General features: G+C 44.4%; 1 protein-coding gene across 5 annotated transcripts in view; it reads left to right on the top strand.

Annotated features, from left to right (window-relative positions):
- The window catches only part of SLC10A7 (solute carrier family 10, member 7), a 323,647-nt gene that overhangs the window by 303,944 nt on the left and 5,340 nt on the right, over positions 1–14,363 (top strand). For all 5 annotated transcript variants that reach the window (XM_010843684.1, XM_010843683.1, XM_010843682.1 and 2 more), the window contains one exon: positions 13,308–13,453. In XM_010843684.1, coding sequence (XP_010841986.1) covers positions 13,308–13,453 — 146 coding nt within the window. The remainder of the gene's footprint in view (positions 1–13,307; positions 13,454–14,363) is intronic.

The following is a 14,363-nucleotide window of genomic DNA, read 5'->3' as shown; positions in this document are numbered from 1 at the left end:
AGGCTAAAATACAGTCTTTCCTTTTCTGATTGGGCTGGGAAATGGTCATCGACCAACTTTTATTCAAAGTGAGTAAAGGCTGGTTCTCTAAGCTCCTCTGTCAAAAGGAATCTCTCTTTTCTTTGCAGACCTTTCTTTTGTAAATACTCTTTTCCTTGGGTTTTTCACCTTCCATTATTCTGTGTTAATATCATCAAACATCTCTTTCTTCCCGGTTCCTGGGTGCTCTTCCAGATCACCATTTTAGGCATGTAGGGTGGTGGAGGACACAGAGCTGGGGACCAGTCTGCCTATGTTCACATCCCAACTATACCCTGTTGCTCGCTGTGCATAGCCTTGGGAAGATTTTTACTCATCTGTGGCCTCTGTTTTCTCATCTGAAAAGTGGAGATAATAACAGTAGCCTTACTCACATTATAGATATTCAGTTCAGTTCAGTTCAGTCACCCAGTCGTGTCCGACTCTTTGCGACCCCATGAATTGCAGCACGCCAGGCCTCCCTGTCCATCACCAACTCCCAGAGTTCACTCAAACTCATGTCCGTCGAGTCGGTGATGCCATCCAGCCATCTCATCCTCTGTTGTCCCCTTCTCCTCCTGCCTCCAATCCCTCCCAGCATCAGTCTTTTCCAATGAGTCAACTCTTCACATGAGGTGGCCAAAGTACTGGAGTTTCAGCTTTAGCATCATTCCTTCCAGAGAACACCCAGGACCGATCTCCTTTAGATTGGACTGGTTGGATCTCCTTGCAATCCAAGAGACTCTCAAGAGTCTTCTCCAACACCACAGTTCAAAAGCATCAATTCTTCGGCACTCAGCTTTCTTCACAGTCCAACTCTCACATCCATACATGAACACTGGAAAAACCATAGCCTTGACTAGACGGACCTTTGTTGGCAAAGTCATGTCTCTGCTTTTGAGTATGCTATCTGGGTTGGTAATAACTTTCCTTCCAAGGAGTAAGCGTCTTTTAATTTCATGGCTGCAGTCACCATCTGCAGTGATTTTGGAACCCCCCAAAATAAAGTCTGACACTGTTTCCACTGTTTCCCCATCTATTTCCCATGAAGTGATGGATATGAAGAGTGAATAAGCTGATGTTGGCACACGCAGAATATCGTCTGCCTGACCCAGAGTAAGCCCTGTGTATTGGGTTGGCCAAAATAGTCATTTGGGTTTTTCCATATAATGTAACGGAAAAAACTGAACAAACTTTCTTGGCCAACCCAATAATGATTTTTCTGCAGTCTGTATTCCACCTGCCAACATACAAATAAAGGCCAAAAAGTCCATGAGCTCCAGATACAGCTTCTGAAGTCCTCCCAGAGACGGGATGACTAAAATTACTGGAGAGATTGTTCCTCTCTCTTAGTGATGGCCTCGGACTTTCCGTTTGTACCCTTGTATTTGGTCATTTTCCTGTTCTAGGCCTAAGTCTCCCTTCTGGATAAAGGGAGGTGTATTTTTATATATTATTATAGTATATATTTTATAGGGCTTCCCTGGTGGCTCAGACAGTAAAGAATCCATCCTCAATGCAGGAGATCGGGTTCGATCCCTGGGTCAGGAAGATCCCCTGGGGAAGGGAATGGCAACCCACACAGTATTCTTCTTGCCTGGAGAATCCCATGGACACAGGAGCCTGGTGGGCTACAGTCCATTGGGTCACAAAGAGTCAGACACGACTGAGCAACTAACACTTACATAGTGTATGTTTTATAATATATAAAATGTTATATGTTTGAATTCTGGTTTTGAAATGTGAAGGATAGATCTCTTGTACGCCATCTACAGGAAAGTAGGAAATTAAGTGAAATAAGTTCAAAAGACACAAAGGACATTTTTCAATATATTTCCTCTCCTACTCCACAACTCAATACTCATTTCAAAGTTTAAGTTCCATGGTTAGTCCAGTTTCTCTCCTTCCTACCATACCAAATATATATTTTTCCTATGAATTACAACCTTCACCTGGAGGAATGTGTAAATGATTCTCTTTATAGTTCAGTAAAGCAACTAGGAAAGTTTAACAAAAACTTACACTTACACGTCAACTTACACTTCAGTTCAGTTCAGTTCAGTCACTCAGTCGTGTCTGACTCTTTTGCAGACCCAAGGACTGCAGCACGCCAGGCCTCCCTGCCCATCACCAACTCCCAGAGTTTAGTCAAACTCATGTCCATTGAGTCGGTGATGCCATCCAACCGTCTCATCCTCTGTCATCTGTCCCCTTCTCCTCCTGCCTTCACTCTTTCCCAGCATCAGGGTCTTTTCAAATGAGTCAGTTCTTTGCATCAGGTGGCCAAAGTATTAGAGTTTCAGCTTCAACATCAGTCCTTGCAATGAACATACCAAATATATATTTCTCCTATGAAATACAACCTTCTCCTGGAGGAATATGTAAATGATTCTCTTTATAGTTCAGTAAAGGAGCTAGGAAAGTTTAACAAAAACATCAACTTACACTTTGCATAGCTAAATAACAGCTGACTAGATGAAAAGAAACGGAACTCTGAGTCTTCCTAAGTGTCAAGGGGAGGGTGGTAGGAGAGCCCTGTAAAGACTGTAGACGGGATGTTTGGGTCCAGTCGGTTGAAGCACGTGGCCAAAACTCCCTGTGTGGATTTCCACATGTCCCTTTCGGTCTTGTATGCCATCTACAGAGATAACCATAGGATGCTTTTCAGGCCTCAGAGGTTGGGAATTAAAATTCCACTTGTACTTACCTGTGAAACTGGTATAAGATTGTCCTGTTTTTCGGTCAAAGGTCTAGCCAAGGGGGTTGTTAGCCATCCCCTAGCTGCTGCTGATGTCGCATTTGTGTTCAGTGATTTGGAAATGCCCTCATCTACGTGGATTCCCTGAACCCATCTCTGGGACGCTGAGAAAACTAGAAAGCTCTTATTTGCATATATTATTTAGTTGTACGTCATTTTAGATGTCTCCTTCTACTTGAAGGACAAAAATCTTTTCTTCTGTGGTTCAGAAAGCAACAACAGAAGTCCTGATGGTGATGGGACTTCCCTGGTCATCCAGTGATGAAGACCTCGCCCTCCAATGCAGGGACATGGGTTCCATCTCTGACCAGGGAGTTAAGATCCCACATGCCTCAGAGCCAAAACACCATGACATAAACAATATAAGCAAGATTGTAACAAATTCAATAAAGACTTTAGCTATGGTCCACATTAAAAAAAGAAACCTTAAGGAAGTCCTGATGGTGAAGTCACACCAGTTAAATGGCAGTTTTCAGTTACAGATGGAATGATAGGAAAAGAACAGGGAAGCACATAAAATGTAAATCATCAGCAAGGGAAGGGCAACCCAGTGTCGAAATACCTAAAAGGGACTTGCCTGGTGGTCCAGTGGCTAAGATTCCATGCTCCTAATGCAGGGAGCCCGAGTTTGATCCCTGGTCAGGAACTAGATCCCACATGCCACAACCAAAGATCCTGCAACGAAGATTGCAGATCCCAAGTGCCACAACTAAAACCCAGTGTAGCCAAATAAATAAAAATGAATAAATACCAAAATAAAATACTTTGGAGAATTTGAGCAAAAGACCAGTCATTTAGATGGGCGTGAATGAGAGCAAGTCACATAATCCATGACCTCCTGTCTGCCTTCCTAAGGGAATCTGCAGGAGGTGGACTTGCTAGCCTTTAGAATGTTCCAGAATGAGTTTCAGGGGACACCCTAGGCAAGCCAGAAGTAGGAGCATAATGTAATGCTGAGGGCTGTGCAGACTAAACCCCACCTGCTCCCACAGGCCACAGCTCAGGACGACTCTTGACTAATCTGGTGAGCCTCTCTCTGATGGACGGCAGGCCAAGCCATACCCACCAGCCTGGAAGTGGGTTGCCATTCTTTTTACTCACTCTAAAAGAGAGACAAAAATTAGAATAACCCAGATGCTTACTGCATCCGTTTTGCCCGTCAGCTTTTTTCCTAGATGGAAGTGCTGTGCTTCCTCAATGCCCTGTGCCGTGACTCTGGTTGCGTGGTGTTTGCTCTGGCCCAGCGCTCTGTCGTCTCTCCTGGGTCAGTGAGTAAGAACACGAGCTCCGTGAAGGCAGGGGCTCCAGGTGGGGCTGGTTCAAGGCTTCTCTGTCCATGGGATTTTCTAGGCAAGAATTATTTATCACACCTGGAATAGTGTCCGAAGACTTACTGCTTACCAGACGTTGTGTACTGTTTCATTTCTGGTTATTAAGGGGGAAAAAACCTACAAAGTAGGTATATTTTACAGACGTGAAAACAGAGGTTCAGTCACTTGCCCGATGACAGTAACAGGGTGATAAGTGGTAGGCGTGGGATTCCACCCAGGGCTCTCTTGTGTCTTGTATCAGCCTTCCTAACAGCTACACTGTACCGCCTCCTGTAGGCTACTGGACATAATAAATTATAAACCTCTGTATGAAGCAACAGCTATGTTAACTGAAAATTAGCTTGCTTTAGGATAATCCTGAAAGTCTTTTCTAATCAAATTCTAAAACTATTGTGTTTTGGAATCATCATTTCATGTTCTATAAGTGGCACGTAATTGCCCCTTTGTTGGTGGCTCAGATGGTAAAGCATCTGGCTTTAATGCAGGAGACCCAGGTTCGATCCCTGGGTCAGGAAGATGCCCTGGAGAAGGAAATGGCAACCCATTCCAGTACTCTTGCCTGGAAAATTCCGTGGATGGAGGAGATAGTCCATGGGGTTGCAAAGAGTCGGACACAACTGAGCGACTTCACTTTCACTTTCATTTTAGTGGTTGGAATAAATCAGCATCAACAAGTTTAACTTTCTGTGAGCATTTGTCTCTGAAGAGAAAATATGTGTGTGTGTGTGTATGTGTGTGTGTTGGAAAGGGGGACCCAGACTAGCATTTAGTGATGCTGGAAAAAGAGTGGCCTTCTTGGATTACATTATGATGGGGAGACCATGTATCCCAGTGACTCTTAAAGGCAAACATGGGCTTTTAAGCTGAGAGATTCACAAAGAAGGAAGAGATAGAATTCAAATAACAATGTGTAGGACATTTGAAGAGTAAAATTATGGATGTTTCTAACTAAGAACAAAGTGAACAAAAGTGGGAAATCTCCATGACAACTAGAGAGCAAAGCAACTGGATTCCAGATTCGCCTGCAGCTCTCTTCAAAACTCCTTGGAAAGTCTGAGAAAGCATTTAAATGGAAAACAAGTCAAGTGAATTCAGACGAATGAATCTCTGAGAGATAGGAAATGATCCAGGTGATTGGAGTATACTCTCTCTTAGGGAAGTGGGAAAGTAAGTGAAATAAGTTCAAAAGACACAAAGGACATTTTTCAATATATTTCCTCTCCTACTCCACAACTCAATGCTCATTTCAAAGTTTGGGTTCTGTGGTCAGTTCAGTTTCTCTCCTTCCTACCATATCGAATATATATTTCTCCTGTGAAATACAACCTCCTCCTGGAGGAATGTGTAAATGATTCTCTTTATAGTTCAGTAAAGCAACTAGTATTTGTTCTTGTTCAGGCTTTTTTGATGGGAAACATTGCTTCATCCTCTGTTCTTAAATAATCGATCATTCGTGTATTGAGTGGGGGCTCAGCAGTAAAGAATCTGCCTGCAATACAGGAGAGGCAGGAGATGCTGGTTCAATCCCTGGGTCAGGAAAATCCCCGGGAGAAGGACATGGCACCACACTTCAGGGTTCTTGCCTAGAGAATCCCATGGACAGAGGAGCCTTGCAGTATACCGTCCATAGGGTTGCAAAGAGCTGGACATGACTGAGCACACACACACGCACCTGTGCTCAAACACTGCAGGAGATTAAAGGACTTTGCCGATGTTCAGAGGGAAACAAAACTTGTACAAAAGAAAGTCATGGGATCATAAGCAAATGCTAAATTTATGGGATGCAATTGTTGCAAGAAAGGGGACCCCTTCCAGGGCCCAAGAGCGGGCTCTTGTCTAACACTCAGAAGTGAGTTGTCCAGTGAGACACACGTGCCGACAAAGCAAAGACTTTACTGGGTAGGGGCGCCCAGGCAGAGAGCAGGAGGGTAAGGGAACCCAGGGTGACTGCTCTGCCACATGGCTCAGAGTCTCAGGTTTTATGGTGATGCGGTTAGTTTCTGGGTTGTCTGTAGCCAATCATTCTGACTCAGGGTCCTTCCTGGTGGTCCACATATGGCTTAGCCAAGATGGATTGCAGTGAGGAGGATTCTGGAGGATTGTTAGAACATATGGACTGGAGTCTCTTCTCTCCTTTTGACCTTTCCTGAATTCTTCTGGTAGGTGGTGGTTTGTTAGTTCCAGGAACTCCTGTTGTAAAATAACTCATGTAAGTGGTTACTATCTTGCCTGGCCAGGATGGGTGGTGTCAGTCAATGGGTCCCCTAACACAACTCAGAAGAGAGGCTTCATTCTTCAAAAGAAGAAATCAGTAGGAAGCCCACCTTCACAGTGGAGGAAAATGTAAAGATGAGCCTGCAAGAACCCGTAGAATTTAGTCACCCAGAAAGAAAGGACAAGATCTAGGCAGGGGCTCAGCATTCACAAAGACACATGCTAGGCCTGAGCCAGTGACAGCAATTGGCAACTGGGAGTTGATGTAGAGAGCAAACATGCAGACACAGCGGGGAAGGAGGGTGGACGAAATAGAGAGGAGCGTTGACATATATGCGCTACCGTGTGTAAAATAGCTAGCTAGTGGGAAGCTGTCATGCAGCACAGGGAGCTCAGCTCAGTGCCCAGTGATGCCCCAGAGCGGTGGGGTGAGGGGGTAGGAGAGAGGCCCAAGAGGGAGGGGATCTATGTACTCATAGAGCTGATTCACTTTGTTTTACAGCAGAAACCAACACGACATTGGAAAGCAATTATACTCCAATAAAAAAAATAAGGTTAAAAATAAAAAGTGAACCATTGTCTAATTCTGCCTCTACCGCCTAACCAATGTATGATGTTAGGCAGGTCATTCTAACCCTCAGTTGCCTTGAGTTTCATCAGGGAAATCGCCACTTGCTTCTTAGGGCTGTTGTAAGGATTAAATGAGATAATGCAAGCAAAGCCCTTACAAAATGGCAGTGTCATAATCCTTCTCTATTGACGTTAAAGGATAGAGGACTTGATGAATGGGCACTGGAAAGTCATTGTAATTCTTGAGCAGGGTCTTGGCTTTAATTAATGTGGGTCTTAGGAAGATTAATCTGGCTGTGGTTTGTAGGATTGATGAAAGGAAGAGTCTGAAGACAGGGGGTTCTGTCAGGAGGCCCAGAGTCATTTGGCTTGATTTTATAAGGAACTGAATTAGGAAGGTGGCCGTGAAGACTGAGGGAGAAGGACAGCACTAGATGGAAAAAAGACTGTCCAGAACTTGGTGACTTGATCTACAAGTCAACAGACAGATGGAGTTAGTCAAAGATGAGCCCCAAACTCTGAGCTGTAGAAACCAAGTAAGCATGTGCCAGCCCTGCACTCAGAAGGGAAGCCAAGGTGATCGGGGCAGAAGCTACAGAAAGCAGGTCCCAAGAAGGCAGGGATCTGGTCTGTGTTATTTCTCTTTATGTCCTCAGCACTAGAAATAGTAACTCACATATAGCAGAAGCCCAGAAAGTATTTTTTGAATGAATGATGGATGGATGGAATGAAAGAATGAATAGATGGTGAGAGCGTCATGCATCTACAAGAAAAATCTGAACAATTATGTAAAGTAGATGGTTTTTATTTTTTACTTATTTGGCCATGCCAGTTTTTAGCTGTGGCATGTGAACTGTTAATTGAAACATATGGAACCTAGCTCACCCACCAGGGATAGAACCCAGGCCCCCTGCAGTGGAGCGGGGGATCCTAGCCACTGGGCCACCAGGGAAGTCCCCGTAAACGGTTTTTATATTTTGAGTATAGAGCACCCTTCTATATAAAGGTCCATATTTAACCTAGAGGGGAAGAAAAAAAAGTATTTCTCAGGAAAAATTTAAAAACCATCCATCCAATAGAAAGAGGTAACTGTTAAAACTTAGAAAACTGGTACAAAGGGAATTTTCTAATTCAGAGAACATAAAATAAACATGTTCAAAATAGGGGAAAGAAAACCCCACTTGTTCTGGTATGTATTATCCTTCCCATCCTGGGTATAGGATAAAAGAAACCCCTTACTTGCTTGTTAGAAGAAGAAAGCTCGCACTTGAAGTTCTTACTTGGCAGATGTCAGTTGAAAGCTCTGCTTATGGAATATGCCGCAGTGTCAAAGTCTGTTGGATAATTTTAGACGAATGTGTCATGTGTGACATGGAAATATGGCATGCTCTACATTAGTGATTTCCCAAGTGTTTGGAGCAGGTAGTAATGTGCTGAGAAAGTGCTCTTTATCTCTCCACACAGTGTACTTGTAGAGCAGTGGGGAAATGCTTTTGGTGGAAATTACTTTAGTCAGAAAAAGAATCCATTTACAATATGCGCCTTCTAACATCTTTCAGACAATGCATTGTATTAAAGAGGCATTTTTTGATTAATGTTTTATAAACATTTTTCAGCATGACAGCTTAAAGTCCCTGTAAAATTGTAAATGCGTGCGTGGTGTTCACTTCCATAAAGTCAAACGCCATCTCATATAGTCTAGTCGGATCCTGTCAACCACAGTGACACAGAATCAGTACCTGGGAGCATTAAAATTAATTTGCTTCATTTATATTACTGCAGTGATCGCAAGATGAAAAGAGTCCTATATTTAAATTTTACTTGAAAAAGAAAACTCTTTCGAGTAAGTTTGTTTGGTTTTTTTGAAATTATTGCCCCTTCTTTTCTCCCTAGTTAATGAATGGAGTGAAAATGGAGTGATAGTCTACACAGTAACTTGATGATGGGGTCTGGATTAGCACAATTCCAATCCTTCAGCATTCTCCTTCTGAGCACTAAGATGCTCAGAGATGAAGGCGAAACAGTAGCTGACCCTAAAAAGCCCACAGCTTAGTAAGGGTCAAACACACACACACACAGACACACACACACACACGAAGCAAGCAGTAATAATAAATGCAGCAAATGCTAGGCTGGAATGCACCTCAGTTGGGTAAGCCTAGAGCAGAAAGGAGGCTTGAGACAATAAGGATGACTTCCCTGAGGAGGCAAGTTTGGGAACTGAGGGCTTAAAGATTGAGCAGGTCAAGAAGTGGGTGACAAGAATTCTGGGCAAAAAAAGAGCTCATTGGCAAAGATCAAGAGGCGAGACCTCTTGAGCCTGGAGGAGGGGCAGAGCTAGAAGGAGAGGGTACTGCGCTCTTGGTGGCTGGAGCACAGGGGGAGTCGAGGGGCGGGGTGGTGAGCTGTAGAGGGGTTTGTACTCAGTCTGGTTCCTGACTGGAAAATACCCTGCACAAGACAAGCCTGAAGGCAGAGAGCCCGGTTTGGGGAGAGTGCGGGGGCACAGGTGAGGCCCACCGTGCCCTGAAGGAAGGTTACAGGGAGGAGGTATGAGTGGTCACCCCGGGGCTGCTGAGCCTCCTTGGTGAGGCTTTGTCACATGCTGTAGTTAATCTGTTCAGCGAGTGCTCGTTGAATGAATGAGTGAGTGATGGGGTGAACTATTAAAAGGCTGGGTGAAGAGGATGAAAGGGCGGTGCATTACATGGGCTTCTGGAAAACGAGATCTAGCCCATGTTCTCTGATTTGACTTGAAGATCAGGTTTTGCCAAATTCATGGCCAGGTGACAGAAATCGCAGGGTGGGAAGTGCAGTGGCAGGTGCTGGGAATCTCTCTATTGCATTTCCAGTGTTCATCCTGACGGTGCTGGAAACCCAGCCAGGAGGCCCTAGGACAGAGGTCATAAACTCACTGCTTCCAAGCGATCGTGGCCACTGCCTGGACCACTCAGGTGTGGAGAAGTTAATTCTCCTCCCCTCACTCACTTCTCCCAGCTTCTCTTTCTACTCTGACTCTTGAGAAAATGAAAAGGCGCTAAGCAGAAGCTACTGATTTGGGGCCAGAAGGGCAGACAGGGAGAAACTGAAGGAAGGCATGGGAAAGAAAGACAGACCCAGAGGGGCCTGCAAAGACACTAATGATTGAAAAGGAAAGTGACTCATTGGATGACTGAGAAGGAAGGGAGCATTCCAGACCAAGGGGACAGAAAGGTTCCCAAAACAAAGAGCTGGACTCTGGAGTCTCGGTTCCCTAGTGCAGGGACTAGCCTGTCGTGAATCCACACTGAGAGGGTGACAAGACACAGCAGAGGGACCTGACCCTCATCTTTGGAAGCCAAGTTCTCCTCTCTGATTTTATTTTCAATCATATTTTTAACAGTCACCAGGAAGAGTGGCGATAGGAAATCTGATTAACAATGAACAAGAATGAGAGACTTCACTGGTGGCCCAGTGGCTAAGACTCCATGCTTCCAATGCAGGGGGGCTGAGTTTGATCCCTTTAGGGAACTAGATCTCACATACCTCATCTAAAGATCCTGCAAGCTGCAATGAAGATTGTAGATCCCATGTGTTACAAGTGAGACCTGGGCACAGCCAAATAAATAAACAGTGAACCAGAAAGTATTGCAGGCTCACAAAGTGGTGAAGGGAAATCCCTGCTTTGTTTGACAAATGGCTACAGCAGCTGCCAGTCATGGTAGAACTCTCTCTTGAGGTGGATGACTGTGGTGCCAGGCTGAGTGAGAGAAGGTCTGTGTCTCCAGGGTGAGTCAGGCAAATGCACCAGCCCATCAACCCAGGGACAGTTAAACAGCTGGAAAACTGGAAAGTGGAGAGGGGACAATGAATAGCTGGAGCTGGGGGAATAAAGGAAGAAGTTGGAGATCTCAGAACCTATCAGTATAAGTCTGGAGAGGAAATGAAGGTCAGACTTCCTAGGAGGGGCGTAAGGGTATCCAATGGGGCTAACCCTCAGGCACCTGCCCCTTCTCCAGACTTCCTGTGGTGCCCTCTCCAGGCAGAACCGTGCAGGGAGCCATGAACTGATGAGGAGGAGGATGTTTGCAGAGTCCCAACCCCGTCAGCAAATATGTACAGAGGAGTATATTGGAAGATGAAAGAGCTGAAGAACCAGCCCGGGGCCAGAAGAGAACTTCACATGCATGGTACTAGGGACCACAGGAGGTAGAAGGTCAGTCGTGTGCTGGAAGCTTCTGGAAGTCAGCTTCCGTCTGGAGTTCCCTTGCAGCTATGAGAATAGGCCTCACAGTTACTGAGCTCCTGGCTGATGTGAAATCACAGGAACACCCCTGTGAGAAGCAGGGGAGTCCAAGGTCTGCTGCCCCGGGTGCACTACTGGGAGGAACCCGAGGGGAGAGAGTCCCAAAAAGACTCTGGATCAGAGAGCTCTTTGCAGCCCAGGTCCTCTTCTGCTTCATGGAGCCACCATCCCCAGGACGTCTTGAAGACCTCAGAGGCCTTGACCCCGGCCTGACACAGAGAACTGGAAACCCAGGGGACCTGGATTGCAGTAAAGATCCCACCTCTTGGGAAAGTTACAGCCTCTAGGCATTTCATTCATACGGGAGAGCCCTTGACAGCACCTGGCATCTAGTTAAGTGCCCACTGCACTCAGAAACATTATTGTCATCATTACTGTTATCTTTTCATCGCGATACAGTGAGCTGCTGAGGTCCTTTCCATTACGATACCTTGTGTATCTTGCTTATTGGAGAGGTAGCTCTGCGACTGTAGCTGTGAACTTGCTTTGGCTTACTGAAGAACGACACAGAGCCTGCTGGGTGTAGCCAAGAAAATGGAACCCAGGTGATTTAGCCCAGCAGCCATGGGCCTTGAATTTTGAGTAAGAACTCCCTGCTCTGATCACTTTTAGAAACAAATACTTCCGTATTTGTATCATTTGCTCCCTTTATGCCCTGCTGTTACTCCACCCCACCCTCCAACTCATTCACATCATCCTTTTGGGCCAAATAACCTGAGAATTTCCCTGGTGGTCCAGTGGTTAAGAATCCACCTTCTAATGCCAGGGACGCAAGTTTGATCCCTGGCTAGGAAACTAAGATCCTACATGCCTCAGCACCACAACAAAGATCCAGAGCAGCCAAAAAAAAAAAAGTAATAGTCTTTTCTGAAAATAGGAAGAATATATGTTTAGATCTTCTTCGTTTCTCATTGTAATAACTTTCTGGAACCGTAATATTGGATGTTGCTAATTCAAATCCAATAAATGGAGTAAGCATATTACATTCAAAAACAAAGCTCCTCTGTTCTTTATATTAGTGAGAAGACAGAAACTGTGCAAGACTAAACATTTGGAGCGTCGAGAGAGACATTGTTTGGGAAGAGTTAAGTGTTTGCAGTTTATGGCAATGATATGTGAGGCTATGAAAAAGAAAGCAGCCATGAAATACATTTTTGCATAAAGGTTTGAAATTTATTAGAAGGTAAAAATAATTGGAAAAGCAGAGCTTTCCTCACCGGGTTATGATAAAATGTTATTTATGGGCCATCATTGCATGTGTTTAGGAGCTTGGTTCCTTTTCAGTGGCTGGTCTCAAAGAAACAGAAAGCTCAGCTCTTAAAGCTGTTCAGATGACAGAACTGATGTGCATACACAATCTTCTGATGACTGGGTCACATTAAAGCAATTGGTGATAACAGTCAAATCACCGGAGTCTGAATTCTGTTATAGAAGCTTAATAGGTGCACCTGCTAGGTGGGTACTTACAAACTCTGCATGCTTTGCCATGGTGCAATAGAGCCGCAGACTCATTTAGAAGTAGTGTGCATTTACCTAAGTTCCGGTAAGACCTTCACTGTGGGGTTTAATCACTCAGCACAGATTTTAGAATTTTCATCTGCCATACACAATATTGCTTAAAGCGCTTTGAGCTTCTTGGCCAAAAGAGTGGGCAAAGCCTTTATGACTGTCTCTTTGGCTAAAGTACCCTCCTCTTTATCTTATCAAATCCTTTCAGCCCCGAAGTGAACTTAGGTGCTTTGAAATGGTGTCTAGCAGGCCCCCCTAAAGACCAGTGGAGTGTTTTACTACTAAGCAAATGATCCATTTTTAACCTCTACTGGTACGCCTCAGTCTTCTGAAAGCAACTGTCTTCCACACTGTCTTCTCTCCTCTCTTTGTTAGGCAGTGAGAGTTACCCGTGCCCTTGAATTGACCCCGTTTTCAGTTTTAATCTGTTCTAGAGCTTACAGCTTTACATAGTAAAAGGAAGATGGAAAGATTTGGTGATTCATTTGAGACATTCCGTTTGGTTCTGTGAATATCCACAGGAGAAAGATGGTGCATGCCAATGTCCAGTTTTAACGGCCCGTGTCTAGTTTGACGACAGACTGAATTTGCCTCTGGGTTTTCTGTCTTCTTTGTTCATCAGGAATCCCAATGCTGAAGATCGTGTTTGCAGGCCACGAGTACCTCTCTTTAATATCCGTCCCCTTGCTCATCTACCACCCGGTGCAAATCCTCCTGGGAAGCGTGCTCGTGCCGACGATAAAGTCCTGGATGGTGTCAAGGCAGAAGGTGAGACTCTAGAAGGATCTTCTTTGGATCCAAGTCACATTGAAGTGCTATTTCTGAATCTTAGCTATTCAAACATGTTAGCATTTGCACATATAACCTTGTTCTCAAGTACACATTTTCTTAACTAAATTCAGTAATAATGATGTATTAGTCCATTTCAATTTGAACAAGAGAGTTGAGAACCAATTGTTCTACATTGTTATAAAAGCACAATGATACTTAAAATGCAGTCTTTAAAACTGTTTTTAATTTGCTCATGTTGAAGGGCATATTACAGTGGAGTAAAGGTTCAGTAAATATACTCAAAATACACATGCCCACCGCTCAGATGCCCACCGTCTTTGCCTCGCCTTTTCATTCACATGTGTCCTGATTTCACGTTTTTCTAAACATAACAGCACTTGGATTTATCTAGAATGTCACTTTCTCTTTAATTTTCCAGACTCTTCACAACTTCTTTGTATTGCCAAAATATGTGTTTGGGAATTAAATAAGAGTTCAGTAGCAAACGAGGCCACACAGCAATGTCAGTTTCACCACACTCAGCTCAGAAGCCTTCTTACTTATTTGATATTTGTGGATTTATAAAATTATGTGTGCTAAGTCACTTCAGTCATGCCCAATTCTTTATGACCCTATAGACTGTAGCCCTCCAGGCTCCTCTGTCCATGGGATTCTCCAGGCAATAATACTGGAGTGGGTTGTCATTTCCTCCTCCAGGGGATCTTCCCAACCCAGGGATTGAACCCACATCTCTTACATCTCCTGTGTTGGCAGGCCAGGGTTCTTTACCTCCAGCACCACCCAGGAAGCCCCAAACTATATATCAAATTAAAAACCAAAATAAAACAAAGTGAGTGACTCATACAAAATGGAGAGGCAGCACCTGCTGCAGAAGCACCCATAGAGC

The sequence above is a fragment of the Bison bison genome, unplaced genomic scaffold, assembly GCF_000754665.1.
Source record: "Bison bison bison isolate TAMUID 2011002044 unplaced genomic scaffold, Bison_UMD1.0 scf7180017864184, whole genome shotgun sequence".
NCBI classification, from domain to species: Eukaryota; Metazoa; Chordata; class Mammalia; order Artiodactyla; family Bovidae; genus Bison; species Bison bison.
Note: the sequence above shows the minus strand (reverse complement) of the source record. Positions and strands in the feature narration are given on the sequence as shown.